The sequence below is a fragment of the Rhinichthys klamathensis genome, unplaced genomic scaffold (genome assembly GCF_029890125.1).
Source record: "Rhinichthys klamathensis goyatoka isolate OS25496 unplaced genomic scaffold, OSU_Roscu_1.1 h1tg000006l_1, whole genome shotgun sequence".
NCBI classification, from domain to species: domain Eukaryota; kingdom Metazoa; phylum Chordata; class Actinopteri; order Cypriniformes; family Leuciscidae; genus Rhinichthys; species Rhinichthys klamathensis.
Window position 1 is genome coordinate 9,395,869 of NW_026606559.1, and position 19,260 is coordinate 9,415,128.

The 19,260-nt window shown below is 37.5% G+C and overlaps 1 protein-coding gene across 5 annotated transcripts; it reads left to right on the top strand.

Annotated features, from left to right (window-relative positions):
- The first annotated feature begins 221 nt into the window (after positions 1-221).
- Positions 222-18,085, top strand: vegfaa (vascular endothelial growth factor Aa). 5 transcript variants are annotated; one of them, XM_056258337.1, is made up of 7 exons: positions 222-966; positions 2,868-2,910; positions 5,256-5,452; positions 5,815-5,891; positions 6,333-6,365; positions 13,164-13,255; positions 15,693-15,808. In XM_056258337.1, the coding sequence occupies exons 1-7, from the start codon at positions 901-903 to the stop codon at positions 15,806-15,808; spliced, it is 624 nt and encodes a 207-aa protein (XP_056114312.1). In that variant the 5' UTR covers positions 222-900. The 5 variants fall into 5 exon arrangements, 4 of the variants coding, with proteins under 4 accessions (XP_056114312.1, XP_056114288.1, XP_056114279.1 ...); XR_008807729.1 differs by having other exon boundaries at positions 223-966; positions 13,164-13,388; positions 15,693-15,829; XM_056258304.1 differs by lacking the exon at positions 13,164-13,255 and adding an exon at positions 17,389-18,085 and having other exon boundaries at positions 224-966; positions 15,693-15,824.
- The last annotated feature ends 1,175 nt before the right edge of the window (positions 18,086-19,260 follow it).

Sequence of the window (19,260 nt, forward strand, 5' to 3'; positions counted from 1 at the left end):
TATAGGACATTCTGAGAATGTAGGCTAATACAACGGAAATGCTTTCGTATAAGTCAAACCTATTTTTGCACTATATGAAGATGAATAGTACACAAGGGCATTATGCGTATATTTCCCATTCCCACCTTCATAAAAAGTGAGTCAAGCCCTTCGCATCATAATGTACGCAGAGCCTGAGCCTGGCCAATCAGCGCCCTCGCCCTGTGAGTGATTCTCTCAAGATCTGCAGCATTGAGCAGCAGAAGCGCTGAAAGACAGAGCGAGCGCAAAGTGACAAGACCTCCCCGTACTGCGCGATAACATTCACACCGATATGAAACAAGAAAAGCCAACACAATTGCGGAAATAAGACGAGGAAAGACGGAAACGTGTGCTGCACTTAAACCAGGGATTGCCATTACTGGATCACTTTATACCGGCACATGTAAGGTCTTGCTCTTGATGATAATCATACGCGCAGAAGCCGTTCTCTGGTCCTAGTCGCGCGTGCAGAGTGGAGGTTGCGCTTGGAAGTATACAAAACTTTTTGTTTGTTTTGTTTTGCATCTGACGTTTTGGATTTAGATTCATTAAAAGTCGACTTCCCGTGATACTGTGGATTTTAAACGCGAAATACGCGGAGGACCAATATAGTGTGGATTTCCCCCAATTTCTTTTGTTATTCTCTTATTTTACTCTTATTATTTATATTATTGTATTTTCTGGAGGAGCGGGGACGTTCAATAAGTTAATTTTAGCGGATTCGACGCAGGTGCTTCGGTCCTGAAGGGCAGAATGGAATTGTTATTTTGACCCACGATATCACACGGTTCATTCATATTCCACAGCTTCGCTTTTAATATTTTTGAGAGCCAAAGACTGTTCAGTGACGCTCATCGCAACACCACTGGAATTACAATCATGAACTTTGTTGTTTATTCGATACAATTATTTTTTGCAGCTCTCCTTCATCTGTCTGCTGTAAAGGTAAGGGCTATGCAATTTGGTGGGTTTGAAATGAGAGATAATATAGAGGAATTAAACCATTCGTTTTTTATTAATGTGTGGTCAGATTACACGCACGAGGACTGAATGCGTCTGCCCAGTGCCATTACACCCTTTATACACTAGGTTACCCGAAGTTTCACGTGGAATGTCCTGCTTAAAAGTTAGTTTCTCCAAACGAATATCTGTCATGTCAGGAATAGCCTAACTATCAACAATGTGGCAGCCCGTCTTGTTCCCGTCCTCGGAGGTACAGGGATTTAATCTCAGTTAAGGCAAATACTTTGCTTAATAAATGCAAATTTCCAGTTAAAGCAGTTATGTGAGACATTAGATCGGCCTATATTCCTACGTGCTGTAACGCTTCACACGGGCCGGTTAACCTTTTCTGTTCTTGTTTAATCTATCTGAATGCAATATCTTATTCGTATAGCCTAATTTCGAATTCAGTCAAAACATTGGCTTTAATGTAGTGCTCGCGATACATTAAGACTTAAAAAAATGTAACCAACTGCTCTCTTGTCGAGAATAATGACAAGATATTACCTGAGCTCCTTCGTTTCTTTGTCTCCCGCCTTATTAATTCATTTACTTGAATAGTGATTCGGCAGTGCACGTAGCCTATATTTGATGTCGTGGAACATTTGTATGAGGTAAATTACCGTTGTTAGTTTGTTTATTTGTTGGTTAGTTGTCCAAATGTTTGGTGCAGAGTATGAAAAATGTATGCTTAGATATGAAGCAGATGGTCTGTGAGGCAAACCGGCGGAGAGATTCTCACGCAACACCGAGAGCTGTTGCGCCAGTCCACCACCTGCAGTCACGCGACCAACCAGATCGCGAGCGAGCGAGACGAATCTGTAGGCGGGAAAATAGGACAGTCTGACTCTGAATTGTAGTAGGAGAATCATTGGCTCTCTGAAGCCTCTGAATGACAAGTTGACTCACTTACTAAGATGAGAGAAGATGATATCCACTTTAAAAAGATTCTAGATAGAAAACCTAAAACATTCTAAAAGTAGAATGCATTCAAACTCCCTTAGCCTACTAGATTCTGAAAGCCCCTGTGGTTCTCAAGGGTCCAGGAGGGGGGTCAGCAAATTTCCAATGGGACCTCAATGACTTAAAATTATTTGAAATGAAACTTAATCCAATTTAATTAAAATTCAGAAAAGGGTCTAGTGTGGGTATCTTTGTTCATAACATTGGTTGTACACCTGAAGGTACTAATATGTGTTCTTTAAGGCTCGATAATGCATAAAATACCAATACCAATGCTGAAGGGTATTGGTGGGTGTACCTTCAAAGGCACTGACCCACTGACAAGCTGTTGTAGCCTACCCCCAAAAGTTAGATTTTTTACAGATTGGTTTCTGACATTGTACCTAAACTGACATCATATTTCTTGCTTTTAATTAGTCCCCTCAGCAGAGATTAATGTTACTATTAATGTAAAACACACAGTAGGCTATACAAAATAATGGAATTGGAAATTAACTGCTGTTTATTATCTATTGAAGCTGCAAGTTTGTGTTAATTAAAAGCTGGAAAACAAGCAGCTTTGTCATCATTGTAGCAGTTCCAGAGGAAATATCTTAGTCTAAATGGCGGTGCCTTTGATTATTTTCTTGGCCAATGGGAGGCCAAAAGGTTGAGAACCATTGCAAACTCCTTACTGATATAATAAGCAACTAATTTGTCTAGATTCTGACCATAGCATAATTAAAGTGCTTTTGGTTACGCAAAACTCAAGGAAATGTTCCCTTTTGAGAGTTTCCCAAGCATTATTATTGGTTTGTTTCAGTGGCGTACAAAAATAGGTCAGATTATAACTTGTTCTGTGCGATCTGTCACTTATAACTGTCACTTCTCTGTCCCGATAGGCTGCCCACATACCCAAAGAAGGGGGAAAGAGCAAAAATGATGGTAAGTCCCTTTATATGTGTAGTGTACATAAATGTTGATGTGAAGCATGTATGATATGAAAAATGTATTTGAAATCAGGGGTAAGGGTGTAGCACCACCTGGAGGACGTAAATGTAACGACAATTCCAATGCAAAATTTAAACCACAACTGTTTTCATCCCAGTTCTGAGGCTTGAAAGCCAGATAATAGGCCTTCAAATACTGTATGTGTGTGGTTCTTCTCTGTTACGCAACACTCTTTCTCCTCTAACAATTAATATCACACTGAGACTGAACTTACATAAATATTTGCTTGGACACAGGATTAGGACATATTTCCCACCCTCAGGTTGTGCTGAGGATCGTCAAAGTGAATAATTATTCTACCCGCAAGCAACCTTGTGTGGAGTCATTGACCATGGCTGTGTTTGTTTATTAACAAAAACGCTGCATGATTTACCCTTGATTTGTCCTCAAGGTCACAATTATTTGTTAGCAGTGGACCTAGTTGTTTGTATAGTGTCCCTATTACGTTTCTGAGGGAACGCGTATTGTTATTTTTACATCATTCCCCATCCGCTGTTATCCATAATCACTTTCCCACAACTTAAATCTCCTATGACTTTACTTAGCATTAAATGAACATATTAAATCAGTTTGTAAACAGAGACATTACCTCAGTCTAACTGGTCAAGAGATACTAAATCAAAACTGGCCACATGCGACTTTGCACTTTGCTAAATAGAAATACAAACATCGTAGCCATAAATGTCTTGAAAATGTCATAAATGAAGAAGTGTCATGATAGGGGCATTAGGTGAAATGTGGTTGGTACAGTACCACCAACAAATTTCTAGCAATTATTAACTTAATCAGCATCATAAATACAGTTGTGTTTGGTTTCTTGCATTCATGGGTGGCATGGAGCGCTCACACAGGGTGGGCTTCTATTAGAGGTCAGGTGTCTGCAGTAAAGCCTGGCGCCACACTGCCTGAGGTCATGCTTTTCCCTAGCAGTCTGCAGGTCATGAGGCACTGGGGTCAGAATGAATGATGGGAAGCCAGCTCCGAGAGGTGCACAGATTGGGCTGGAGTAGGGTGGACGTGCAAGTGGGGCACATGTGCTGGTGTGTGTGTGCCTCAACATGTGTGACATGTCTTTTTTTTTTTGCCCACTTGGGAAAGTAAAGTCTCCAATGAGCAGAACAGGCCTGTGTGAAGGTGTGGGGCAATGCATCTGACTTTAATGGTTGTAGTGGTTTCATATGTCATTCCAAACCTGCATGCTGAAGGTGGAACACAAAAGGGGAAGAATCTTCAGGCTACTCTTTTCATATTTACCATGACTGTTGGCTTTAAAAATGACAGAAAAACACAAATAAAATGACTTATGTGCTACCCTTGTGAAAAACTGCACTTTAGCATGCTTTTAAAAAGGGGACTTATTGCGGATGAAAAAAATATATACTTAAGTGCAAAGTGAATGTAATGTTACAATTAAATACATTTATTATAGTTTACATTTATATTAAATGCAATTAGCTGAACTTTAGAGTGCTTTTTTTGACCCACATAAATGGTTCATATTTATATGTAATTTCATAACTATTGTCTTTGAAATATGGCAAAAGTGTACTGACGAATGTACTGACAAGAATTTATGGTAAACGAAAAATAAACTTAATGTAATTTTTACTTGATTGTCTTGTATTTAAATATATTTGTAATTACACATGTGTAGTGATGAAGTTGCAATTTAGTACATTTAAAATATATTAACTTAAATTGTAATAACAAATAACACGCTAAAATTAAAACTATTACCCAGAAACTTTACTTGTGCTTTAGTATGTTAGTCAACACATCAAATTAAGTGTGCTTATTCAAAGCATGACAAAAGGTTATTAAAACATAATGAATTCATTTAAAAACGTTTAAAAGTGTACTTAATTAAACAGTCATAAAGTACACTTAAGTATCCTTCTATTTCAATAATATCATTATACTTTTAAGATTTGAAGAACACCACATCCAGTATGATTAAGGGCACTTCTTTTTCACAAGGGTCAAGTCTTCTGAAGTTGACCAATAGGTTTGTGTGAGGAACAGACTCAGTCATGGTCGTTGCGAACTTAAAATAACGCCATTAAATGGAAAAGAGCCTCAAGATTCTTCAAAAAATCCTCTTTTTGTGTTTCACAGACAAAATAACAGCATACAGGTTTCAGAATGATATAAAGTAAGTAAATGAAGAGAGAACTTTCCTTTTTGTGTGAACTATCCCTTTAATTTGACCCAAAAAAAATGTGAATAGTGTGAGAATGGTATGATAGTGACTGAACACTTTCGCTTTGCTTGCTCTGTAGTGATTCCTTTCTTGGATGTGTATAAGAAGAGTGCGTGCAAGACACGAGAGCTGCTGGTAGACATCATTCAGGAGTATCCCGACGAGATCGAACACACCTACATCCCGTCCTGTGTGGTTCTCATGCGCTGTGCCGGCTGCTGCAACGACGAAGCGCTCGAGTGTGTCCCTACAGAGACCCGCAACGTCACCATGGAGGTGAGACTGGTTCAATCCAGTGTGTGCAATCCTTCACCCTGCTTCCTATGAAATCATACTTGCCCAACATGGGACAGTGAGGCGGTGTTAACTGGCATGTCAGCTATGTTGTTTACCACTGCACACTGTGTTTACGCCCCGTTTATGTGGTTGATGTTGCTCTTGGCCACGGTCGAGGCCTGGCATTGCCATTTATTCAACAGTGTGTAATTCCTGTTAACTTGAATATTTCAAGCTGTGATTTTACATCATGAGCCCTGAGTTTTCACATTGAAACACAATACATTACAGTCACATTGTATGTAATGCACGAATGTTCACACACTAAGCACTTAATGCACTTGTTTTGCTTATTCGTCTAGGTACTGCGAGTCAAACAACGTGTATCGCAGCATAATTTTCAGATGAGTTTTACAGAACACACCAAGTGTGAATGCAGGTATGTAAAGGAACAGTTCTTTCTAAAATGGAAATTATTATCAAAGTTTACTGACTTATTGTTCGCTGTGCTGTTATTTTTTTTCTGTGGGAACATGAAATCATGACCTAAAAATGACTAAAAGCTGAAAAGTTGACTGGAGCACTATATTCTAAGTCCCTATGCCGGAGTTTTATAATTAAAGGTGCATATTGGGCATCAATTACATCGAAGTTCTCAAGTGTCCAAAATGTCATTGGCATCAAACCTGTAATGGGACTTTTTTATATTTATTTGGAAACAGATTGTAATCTAATATTCTTCTAAAATTTGTGTTACACAGAAAACATAACAGCACAGATCAAGGATGAGTAAATAGTGACTCAATATTCATTTTTAGCAAACTATTCCTTTAAACCATAAAATGTGAATTAAACCTCTGTTGCGTCTGTCTTTTTTTAGGCCAAAGGCAGAAGTCAAAGCAAAGAAAGAAAAGTAAGTTTGTTTATTATCATTATTATTATTTTTCTATGTCACAGTTATGGGTGATTTCAAGCCGTGTAGATGGTGCAGGGCATTTCTAAATACACAGATATAAAACTGCAATGACTGTGTTGATTGACTGGCGATGAGAAGCAGCCAGCTGGACACTGTGCTAGCGGCTAACACTTAGCAGCCAGGCTATTAGCAGTAAAGCTCAAGTGTTGAAGATGCAGTACAGCTCTAGCTGTTCGTCTGGGTTGACCAATACAATTGAGAGCACAAGGTACTTTTAGCAATGTATTCCAGTAAGAACTAGTCGTTCAGAAAAATGTGACTAGTCAGTGGATCAGAGTTTATATTATGTGAATGACTCAGAGTAAGTGCAGCTTTAGCAGTCTTTGCTGTCTGTATGTGAGTGGAGAGACTGTCCTGGACAGCTGAGATGATGTGGGTGTGCATATATCCATCATTGCCAGATTCATGCTGCTTGCATTGTCATAAATGCTGCCTCCCATTTGCTTATTGTTCTGTCAGTAATTTTAGGGAGGTTCACAGGAACTTTGCCTTGTATGCTAACACTCTAAATGAACTCAGATGTCCACAGCGCCAGTGCAGTTCACTTTGTAAACACACAGCACTCCGAGTTTACTTTATTTTCACTTATATGTAATTCCTAATATAAAGTTCCAGGAATTCCAGCTCACAACGTTTCAAAGTCATCTTGCCACTGTTTTTAAACAAAAAGTGTTCATACGTGGCCACTTCTGCAGTGCCATCAATCCTCTGAAGCTCACCCAGAATATCCTTAAAACTTTACACATGCAGACCAAAGGATATCATTGTTAACTAAAACTAAACCTAAAACCATAAAGCAAATATATTTAAAAAACAAACATATATAAATATATGTTTACTGTATATTAAAAAACAAGCTAATTTTATTTCAGCTAATTATCAAATAAGTCAATATTTATGTTTCATTTAGTTTAAATTGAAGTACTAAAATAACTCAAAATAAATAAACCAAAACTTAAAAGTATAAAAAAAAAAAAAAAAAAAATCCTACATTTCAAATTTCAAAACATTAACAAAAACTATAATGGTATAGCAATGATACTAAAATAACAATGTCTACTCTAAACCATTAGCGCACCCTCTGCTTGGCATTATAAAGACATGAATGAATACATATTAACAATTACAAATATGTAATTATCAGACATAATTGTGAGCGTGTAATAATTGCCACATGAACGGCATGGTATTATCAAAGACTTTAGATATACAAAGGCTGTGCACTCATATTACTTATGTATAAGAGAAAGTGCAATGTGCAATATGGAATAAGTCCCGCCTTCTAAATAAAAAAGTCAATCGCTAATTGGTAAATTCGTTTTGAGACGCACTCGTCCAGTCAAGGCATAAGAAACAACATTTATGGCACAGTTCATGACAGATTTTGTTGCTGATTTTAAATATGTTATTTAAATTTGAGTTCGGCATGCAGTTTTGGAGATTACAGGATTCCCCCATTCATTTACATAGGGCTTGGTCCAAGGCCGTAACCAGGGTTTGAAAATTAGTGAGGTCCGGGGTGTTGTGTAAAGAATTTTGCTATAATAATGGTTAGGCCATTGGACCCACATTTCCCCATGGACATTAAGCTGTGTGACCCTTTTTTTGAATGGAATTTGGCATATATATATACATATATATATATACAGGGGTTCAATTTGGATTTAATTATGTGTGGGGTAGTCTCTCACTAGGGGGGTCCGGGGGTATGCCCCCCCCGGGATTTTTTTTTGAAAAATAAACCAAAATGGCACTTTCTGGAGAGTTTTGTGCAAAGAAATATAGAAAAAAGTAGGTCTAGCAAGTCTTATATTTCTGTAATTCACACAGATCAAACACAAATATGCTGACTGAATAGATTGCTAGTTGAGAAACACTGCTTTAATTAATGTTTTTATGATGACTTTGTGAAAGGTTAACTAAACAGCATGAGCCGTCTTCCAGCTGGCCAGTAAGTTATTTGGCAAATTTCATTCTGTAGGCTAACATACAGATCTGTATTATGCTATTGTTTTTGATAGTGTTATACATTTCTTACAGATAATCACGATTGTCATTGCGTTTGTCTTACCGAATGTGGTAGCTTTATGCAATTACAGTTTGTCTATAAGCTTTTTTAATTTTTTTTATTAATGCTGACAGTAAAATGTTGCCAGATATTGCTACGAAAAACAAGCAAAACAAAACAAAATAATAATAATAATCCGAAATAAGTTCAAAGCTTGTGTTTTGGAAATAAGATTAATATATCACTAAACCTAACATGCAACTTTCCACTTTAATAACTTCCTAAAGTGTCACATTAAATCAGAAAAACAGGTCCAGGTCAGGAGACTACTGCCACCTTTCCATTAGGTGGATCTGGCAACACGGAGGCTGCACCCGGGTTCACAACGCGCTCTCAAGCCCCGTTTACTGCGCCAGCTTCTCGCAGTAACATGAATTGCAAACACTCGAATATGAGGTGGTTTAATTAATCATTTAGAGAGCTTGACATTTTATTTTTGAATGTAAAAAAAATGACCGAGGTCCGGACCTCGGTGACCTCATAGCTGGCTACGGCCATGGCTTGGTCTTTGATGCCCGAAAAACAGCTGCCTAAATATGGCCGCCGAGTGAGCAGACTTTACTTGCAAGGGACTTTGTTTTTTTATCATAACAATGCTAAATTGCTGGCTACTTTCGTATATTGTGAACATTAAATATATTGACTTGTATTCAGTGCGTTAAAATCCCTACAACCACAGCTCGTCATGACTCCCACAGCACGCCTTGACACACCCTCAACCCTGTTTCCCCACAACAAAACGAATAAAGTGAAACTCTTGACTGTTCTCACACCCAAACAGTGAAATCAACTTCCACTGAAACGGCCGAATCCCTCCTAATCCTCAGGACAAACTCGAGACTCGCTGCTTTCAACAGGACTTCATCATGACACAACACCCTAAACCAAACCAGTTTTTCCTTTTATTTGTGTTAGATATCTTTTTATAGCAAACACATCTCTATTTCTGGCAGATAACTATTCACAATTTAATGATTGCCATCTGGTGAACATGGCAGCCTGTCTCACAAAGAAAAACTGAAGAAAAAAAAGAGTAATTGCATTAGCATAGCCACGCTGAATCTGTGCCATCAGAAAGCTTTGCAGATCCTCATGGAATAGCAGTGCCCACCATTCACAAATTTTTACAAAATCTCCCACCCTTTGCATGTTTGTTTTTGAAATATTTTTTGGTAATATGTATTCTGCTACAAATAAAGAGTGCGGCAAAAAAAAAAAAACTGTTTGGATTTAAATAGGCTAATACTTAAGTCTTAAGAGTCTATGATTGGATCATTATTATGCACTTAAATAACATCACTACATTTATATCCATCAAGAGGTGGTGCATCAATGTTTGGTCAAGATCCTGTGTTGGCAATGCAAGAGTCCAGCACTCTGTAAAGTCTCCTCCAGCACATCCCAAACACTTCCAGTGAATTTAAGATCTGGACTCAGAGGAGACGATTCATGCCTGAAAATGATTCTTCATGCTCCTCACAACCATTCTTTCAGTTTGATCCATGATGTGTCTTCCTACATGGTGGTTTAAGAAATGAAAAGCTACACACTCCATCAGTTAGGGTTAGAAGAACTGTTGCCAAACATATAACATCCTAGAAAGATAATAATCACTGCAATAATGATCCAATCATTGACTCTTAAGTATTTGCCTATTTAAATCCAAGTTTCAAAGCAGCTTCGCATTAATACACATGAGAGTAACATAATAAATGATGCAAACTTCAAATATGAGGCAAATTCATATTCTGCTGTAAATCAGTGGTAAAAAGACAAAAGTGTCGTTATTCATCTAAATTCAGTTTAAGTTTTGTTCTCATCTGATAGTGTCAGTGCATTAAATCAGTAATATTGCTGAATATTAAGGGCCTTTCACAATGATGGTTGCACTGCTTTCTCCTCCTTTCTGGCACCGAAAATAATAACTGCTTGACAAATTGTGTAGCTCTGGGTATCCCTGTACAGCTATGATCCATCATGTTGTTACAGAAAGGGTGAAGCTGATTGGTTGGTTCTTGTCACATGACCTGCAGTGCAGCATTCGGAAAAGTTGGGGTTATTTTATCACTCCGCGGCATAGACGTGCCTGGATAAAACGAGCGCGTCGCTCTCTATTGCAAACGTGAAATAACGTAAAATAACGAACTTAAAAAACGCGATATGTGAACTACGTGTTGTAAAATAAAGCCACGATTGGTTGATTGATTTTGGGAACAGGAATGTGACCACAATAGACCGTTCATTCCCCTAGTAATATGCCTTAAAACGTGGCTGGTGCAATCTAATTTTAGAGCAAGAACAATCCGTTTCATAAGAGTTGAGTGTGGAGCTTGTCATGTCTCCTCAGGGCCGCTCTGAGGGTTTTACAGCCCATAGTAAAAGCCTAATTTGCTCCGCATATATCTCTTAGGACCTCTGACCTGAGACCTGATAACAGACTCTTTTATAGGATGGTTTCAGTTTTTCTTTTAGGGTGAGGTTTTGCTCTTTATGGCAGCTGTAAGATGGTGGGCTGTGAAGACCACCCGCTTACACTCACACCACAGTTGCTGACCCTTGCCTGCTTCCACATACTAATCATAGTAGCAAGTGTCTGTCGTTAAACCACGTTTTTATTTTTAGCCTTTTAAATAGTAGGTGATCCTGAGACAGAGGCTATTGTTGGTTACTGTGAGCTGTTTCACAAACCTCATTTAGTGCTATTGTGTCTTAACCTGTGTGTTTAAGTATACATAGACCCCCAAAGTATATCTGAAGCCACATAAGCCAGTCCATTGTGTCACATTAAATCAAATGGCAGTCATTTAAGGGAAAAATAGCAAAAGAAGGCTTTTTTTTACCCAAGCAACACATTTATGCGTTTAGCAGATGCTTTGATCCAAAGAAACTTACAAAAGAAGAAAAAAAGCAATTTGGCAATGAGCCAACAATATTCACAATATACAATGTCAGATTTATGAAGTCGTCACCTTTAATATAGAAATTGTTTCAAAACAGCTTCATAATAATAAACAGGAAAGTAGCAGAATTAATGATGCAACACTATAAAAAGTGATCAGTTGACTTAACTTAAAAAAAATGAGTAAACCGTTGCCTTAAATTTATTAAGTAAATAAACTTCATGGTTAATCAAAAAAAAAGTAATATTGACTTAATAATCTTAAGGCAACAGGTTTACTAAATTTTTTAAAGTAAGTGAACTGAACACTTTTTTACACATTCAAGTTCTGCTTAAAAGCATCTGTAGAAGGACACTAGTATGGTTATTCAGCTCAAATCAGTTCAGTAACCATTCAGTTCAGTTCAATAACAGTTCAAAAGTTCATTCATTATGAAACAGTATAGCTTTATAGCTTCAGTTCAGCTATAAAGCAGAAGATTGTGTCATTATTCAGCTCATTTTTTGTTTAAAATGTCAAGTGTCATTTAAAATTGGCTCAGAAAGTAAATGTAGTGTTGATAAAAGCTCTTTCAGCATTTGATTTTGTTCTGATATTTCGTGTCTAATGGAATGGCATTCACACTTTAAGTGTCCAACTGCGGTAGGTTCAGATCAAGGAACGCACCCCGTTAAATTGGATGTGCGGCGGCTTTGTGTATTTCTGCAACTTGCTAGGTTAATGTGAGCGTACAGAGATGGATCAGGTTAGCTGAGAAGGCTAAATGAAATCCGTTGAATGGGGCTAAATGCTGACGCTGTCTCTCAGCACGTAGGCAAGCGGGGGGCGGGGAGTCCAGCGACTCTGGGTTCTGATTCACAAGCTCAAGTTCAGCTCCTTGTACTTCGATCCTTACCTCTAAGCTCCTCAAACACACACACGCACACACACACACACACACACATGCTACGGCTCAAACTATTCAGCTGCTTATATGGACTATAGCGTCTGTCCTTGATTCCTCATGAGGGCTGTCCTTGACACGCTACTTCTCGCTTTAATTGGTTGTGATTAGGGTTGTCACAATAGCAACATTTCAGTAGTCAGTACTTACACCAGTCCAGTTTCACGATTGATAGTATCAATTCTGAAACCACAGCAAAAATGAATAATGAATATGTATATTACTTTATTTCAAATGTTAATATAAATATACAAATTAGGTTCAAAACAGTGGCACTAACGTTCAAAAGTTTGGGGTCTGTAAGATTTTATGTTTTTGAAAGAAGACTTTTCTGCTCACCAAGGCTGTATTTATTTGATTACAAATACAGAAAAACAAGTAATATTGTGAAATATTATTACAATTTAAAAGAACTGTTTTTTTAAAAGAAATGTAATTTACAATCAAAATCAGAATTTTCAGGAGCATTACTCCAGTCTTCAGTGTCACATGATCCTTCAGAAAACATTATAATATCCGGATTTGCTGCTCAAGAAACATTTCTGATTATTATCAGTGTTGAAAACAGTTTGTAACATTATAATTGTCTCTTAACTGTCACTTTTTTATCAATTTAATGCATCCATGCTGACTAAAATGATTAATTTCTTAAAAAAAAACTAAAACAAAAAAACAAAATAAAAACATAAGACTTTGTTTAGTATCAACTTGTTACCGGAGTACTTTTACTTTTGACATCCCTAGTGCTGAGAGATCTTTCTCAGCATGACTGCTCGAAACCTCATTTAGATGTCCTATTCTTGCGTTATTTTCCTTTTTTGCAGAAAACCCAGAGTGGGGAGGGTTAAAAGCCGAAAGAGAGCGAGAGAGGGAGATACGGGCGATCTCAACGCCTCGGCTCACCTGCGCTCGAGCAGTATTTTGCTCTCAGTCATTGGCTTTATTTCAGGGCAGTTTGTTTGCACTTTGTAATCTCACTCAGTCTGCATTTATTTGTACTCATATTCACACTGTTGGCCCAAGGCCCGCAAAGACGAAAGCAACCAAAGGTAAATAAACAGTGGTTGCATGGCTGTCTCTGTCATTATCATACTAATCTGCTGCCACAGCTGGGATGACGCCACGCTCATGTGATCCTCACCTGTATTCCAGCCCCATTGACTTTGATTGTTTCTGACAACAGAAGCTTGAATCTCTTGGAGATGGGCTCTTGTCTGCACTACACTGAAACAAGTTAAAGGGATAGTTCACCCAAATGAAAATTCTGTTAATAATTACTCTCACTCAAGTCGTTCCAAATCCGCAAGACTTTCGTTGATGATGAATGAAGATCTTTTTAATGAAATCTGAGAGCTTTCTGTCCCTCAATTGACAGTCTACGCAACTACCACAAATCATAAAACTAATTCATATAAATTAAGCGGTTTCGTCTGAATTTTCTGAAGAGACACGATCTCTTTATATGATGAACAGATTTAATTTAGGCGTTTATTCACAAATAAACATTGATCAGCAAACATAAACAGAAGCTCAACCGAACGTGCTTGAAGCACGAGAACAAACCTCATTGGTTCTTGCTGAAGCTCAAATGTGATACGTAACACGAGAATGAACCTCATTGGTTCTTGCTGAAGCTCAAATGTGATACGTAACACGAGAACGAACCTCATTGGTTCTTGCTGAAGCTCAAATGTGATACGTAACACGAGAACAAACCTCATTGGTTCTTGCTGAAGCTCAAATGTGATACGTAACACGAGAATGAACCTCATTGGTTCTCGCACATCAAGCAAGCAATTTTTAGCTTCCATTCACCATATCTTATGTGTGCATTGATGATATATATATATTTGAATAAAAGCCTAAATCAGATCTGTTCATCATATAAAGGGATGAAGTGTCTTCAGAAAATTTTCCGACATATAGAAATTTTCCAGCAAAAATTTTCCGACCCGAGTTTAATTCCCAGCTCAAGGTCTTTCGTCGTTCCCGTTCCCCTCTCTGTCCACACAACGCTTTCCTGTCAAAATTTCGACTATCCAAAAAACATAACTTTAAGAGAAAATTTTGACTAAACCACTCAATTCATATTGATTAGTTTTACGATCTCTTTATCTCTTTTTGAAGCATCAAAGTTGTAGTTGCGTAGCTGTCAATGGATGGACAGAAATCTCTCAGATTTCATCAAAAAGATCTTCATTTGTGTTCTGAAGATGAACGAAAGTCTTACGGGTTTGGAAGGACATGAGGGAGAGTAATTACTGATAGAAATTTCATTTTTGGGTGAACTAAAACCTGTTTTGTTCAGTTTAAGCAAGTACTCCTCATAAAAAAATAAAATAAATAAATAAATAGTTTTGTTTTCATAGTATTTTCACTTGACACAAGTGTTGATGTGCTTTACTGCCTGCAGAAATCATTGTGGGTTTAATTGTTTTTTTCTAATAACAGAAAATATGATGCACAGTATGAAAAGACATCACAATAAATATAACGGATTTTACAGTTGTTTTTATTTATAGTAAGTAAGCTAAATAAAACACTGACAAACAGTTTAGTTTTATCTTAAGAAAAAAATATGCTGTCATATAGCTAATTTGACGTTTGTTTATGGCGAAATTAAGTTGCGAAAAGCCTGAAAATTATTCTATTGACCTACACTTAGTACCATTTTAGCTTATGTTTGAAGAAAATATATTAATTAAGTATAGTATTGTCTTTATCATGAACTTTACTTTGTATGGATGTTTTTTTGGAAAATAAATATTTTGATTAAATGTATGGTTTGAACCAAAGCAAAATATAATTTTAGAAAAGTGTACACTAGTTTTAGTGTAGGTGTAGTTGCACTGTTATGAAATTCAATTTTAGATAATGTGTTTGTGCATGAAACCATTTTAGAAATGATTCAACATCGTACTGCTATACTGTGCCAAGCCATTTTTGCAAACATTGCTTTTGCGTCACACTGCTTTCAGTTGTGTATATGTGAAAGTGTGTATGTGAATGCAGCTGTCTGTGTCAGTCCAATAACTGTTCCTTGCTGAATTCAATGTTGCCACTAATCACCATGTCTCGTGTGTGATGGATGGATGAATGAATGGATGAATGGATGAATGGATGAATTCACACACAATCTCAGCTTTCCTTCTGCCACTAATGCTAACCATCTTTAAAACTAAGCAGAAATCAAACAAACAAACACATTTTTTAAAAGTTCATGCAGTCTGGTCCGGTGGAGGTTGTGTGTGATGGCGAGGTGCATGAGTGTGTGTGTGGGTCACTCCAGCGCTGTGCCCAGATCACTAGTGCTTAGATGTCTCTCTGTCTCTCCTTTTCTGCTTCCCTTGCAGCCACTGTGAGCCTTGCTCAGAGAGAAGAAAGCGCTTGTATGTGCAGGACCCCCTCACCTGTAAATGCTCCTGCAAATTCACACAATTGCAATGCAAGTCCAGACAACTTGAGTTAAACGAAAGAACTTGCAGGTTTGTTTATGAACTGTCACGACGTGCAACATGCATCTTCTCATCCAGTCCCATCTGAAGCTCTTTCTCTTTGCATGCTTATAGCGCTTGTTGCATTTCCCCTCTTATATGTGCATGTTTAGGGTGACGTAGCGTGTGTGTGTGTGTGTGTGTGTGTCTGATTTATTGCTGTGAGATTCAACCTTTGATGTCAGAATCTAGTGCATTATTGCCTCGCACTAATAACGACATGTTTTCTGGTGTCAACACTTGGCGTTGAGCATAGATATGATTAATGGACTGAATTCGCTGACATTAACAAGATATTCTGTCAACACGCAATATGACTTTGTGTTCTTGAGTAAACAGGCAGGGATGGTGCATATGTGTGTGTGTTTGTACAGTGCAATTCACACATCCTGCTCTCATTGATTCATTCTATCATGTCAGTTATTGCCATTTTATGTTCACAATGAGTCAGAACTTAATTTGGCAGGAGCACGTGCCATTAGCTCTTCAAGTTTCAGATCATGTTGAATTATACAGTATATGTGAATATAAACGTGTCCATGCTGTTTGTTTCTCATCAACTGCCCCACTAATTTGAACTGTGTGATCTTCTGAGGCCTTTCCTGGCATTCTGTATATGTTGTCCACATTTTATTGTTATATTTAGTGGAGATCACAGCGTACTTTGATCCTGTGGTCGTTCCACCCAAACCAAATTTTCAACGCATTCTCATCCTTTGGCGTCATATAAGTGACGCCATATGACATTTCGTCGAAATCTTACGCACATGGCATCCTTTAGCGTCAATATAACATGCACTGTTATGGGTAGGTTTAGGTCTGGGGTCGGGTTACGGTTATGACGCCTTGGGTTCTGCGTCTCATATTGATGCTAAAGGATGCCATGTGCGTAAGATTTCAACGAAATGTCCAAAGCGTCACATGTATGACGCCAAAGGATGAGAACGGGCTGAAATTTTAACCCCATCCAAAAGTCTAACCTCTGAACATTTTTACATAACGACATAATCCCATACTACCGTACGTAGTCACGGTACGCAACAGAGCACACTGCACGAAATACAGTGTCACACAATACAATGATCAGACTGCCAGCGATGCAAAATAACTGTATCTAGCTTAAAGATGATAACATGACACACTCTCTGAATAAAACGAGATAGACTACAAATCTTAAAAGTATGTTTACTTGCAGATACTATAATATTAATGAAATTAAAGGCCACTTAAGTCCACTTAAAGTGCAAATTAAAAGTATTAAAGATTATTGTTTTGATAATCTTTTGTTGCGCTTTAAATAAGTACACTTATTTTGATGTGTTGATTAAGTGTCCGAAAACATTACATTTCACAATTTTAAAGTATATTATTTCATAAGGCCATTTGTCATGCTCATGCACTATTCATTCTATTGTGAACAAAGTATAGAAGGTGACCAGGCTTAGCTCTGGCTGGTTGTGGGGTTTTGGGTTGGTGAAGTCACAGGCTTTCCTTGACATATATTGGCATAGCTTCCCCTGTGCAGATCTCTAACCAATCCACTGTTCTCTTTCAGATGTGAAAAACCAAGATGATGAGCGGCACGCTGGGCAGAACACTGAATGAAGGAATTTTTTTTTTTACAGCACAGCACTTTTTAAACCTGAGGATGCATTCCCTGGACGAACTGCAAACACTACCCTGAACGAAAGACAAAGAATGAAATGAGGGCAGGAGATATCATCCTAATGTATATTAAGATATTAATATATGAATATATAGAATATATATTATATATATTAAATGACAACGTGTGTCGCTGCTATCACCTGAATTACTACAAACAAGTAAACGAAGACGCTGCTTGGCGTGTGAATGGGATAAATTGCAGTGTCACTGCACCTGGGCCTGTGATTGGACAGAACTCAGTGAGGCAATGCTTCACTGGATCATCCGGCTGTGGATTCACATCTAAAGACTCGGATCGAATGTCCAAGACTTCACTGAGAGGTGCAAACGATAACCTCCACCCCTTTATATGAACAGTTACAGACTGTCAATCCAAGGAGAGGAAGTGACTAAAGACTCTTTCCAGACTGTTCGGAACAGTGGGTCCAGGCACGGGATACGAATGCGGAACTATCTATTTCTGTGATGTCACTCTTACTAGGGTGAAGTCTTAGTCAAAAAGACACCTGTACTGACTAACATCCTATAGGACTTGGTGTGATAATACTAAAGGGATATTACATGTATGTATATATAGAAATAAATAAATAAATAAAAAAAGGACAAAACTTTTACCAAGGAATGGAATCATTCAGTTCACAGCAGCATGTAAAAGAGAACTCAAATATTTAAGGTTCATAACATTTTCCAAAGAGAATATTGCACACAACTTTAGGAACTGTTCATTACCACACAATATCTGTATATATACATATCTAATATCCCTTTATGTAGTTCACTTCATCTAATTTATAATGTTAGAATATGTTCAGTATTCTGTGTATTTAATTTGATCTATTTATATGCAGTGTTATTGTTGATATTGTTTTGCTTTGTTTCCAATCGACATTGTCATCAATCTGAAAAACTGTGGACGGCTTTTATAGAACGAAGGACAAATGAAAAGAGAGACACTTCAACATTCCTGAAAGCGCCTTTTTTGTTTATTTCAACATTTTTGTATCAGCGATCAGTTTGGTGGAGATACGAGACCTGCGGACAAGAACACTAAACATTCTCTTTGTGTGAAAGTGCCAGAATTTTTTTTTTTTTTTTTTTTTTTTTTTTTTTCATGTACAGCCACATTTTCAGTATATTTTCACAGTAATATATTTATTGGTGCTGTTAAATATTAACATCCTTTTGTGTTTTTAGTATAACTATTAAACATATTTATTTTCAAATGATATTGTTTTTTATTAAAGCAAAAATGGATTTCTGTTTGGTGAGTGTTTTTGTCAGTCCACAATTTGCAATTGCACGCACTGACATTATGTCCAAAATGTTGATACATTTTTCAAAAGGAGAAAAAAAAAACTCCTCAATTATCCACTAACTGTAGGATAAAGCATTTGCACAAAAATCCACAAATGACACATTAAGACAAGTTGCTGTAAAGCAATAAAGAATGTCTACTATCAGATATTCCGAAAAAACTATTATTCAATTCAATTCAATTCAAATTTATTTGTATAGCGCTTTTCACAATACATATTGTTTCAAAGCAGCTTTACAGAAAGTGCATTTCAGAAATGTACATAGAAGAATATAGTTAGTTAGTCATCATGTACTAATTTAGGGCATAACATATCGCCGGCGTTGAGTCGTCTTATCACAGGCGTCGAGTCGTCTCATCGCAGGTGTTGGGGCATCTGAAGTCTCCGTGAGAGTCTGGATACAAACTGGAGCTGACGAACGCTATTTACCTCGGGACTAGCGT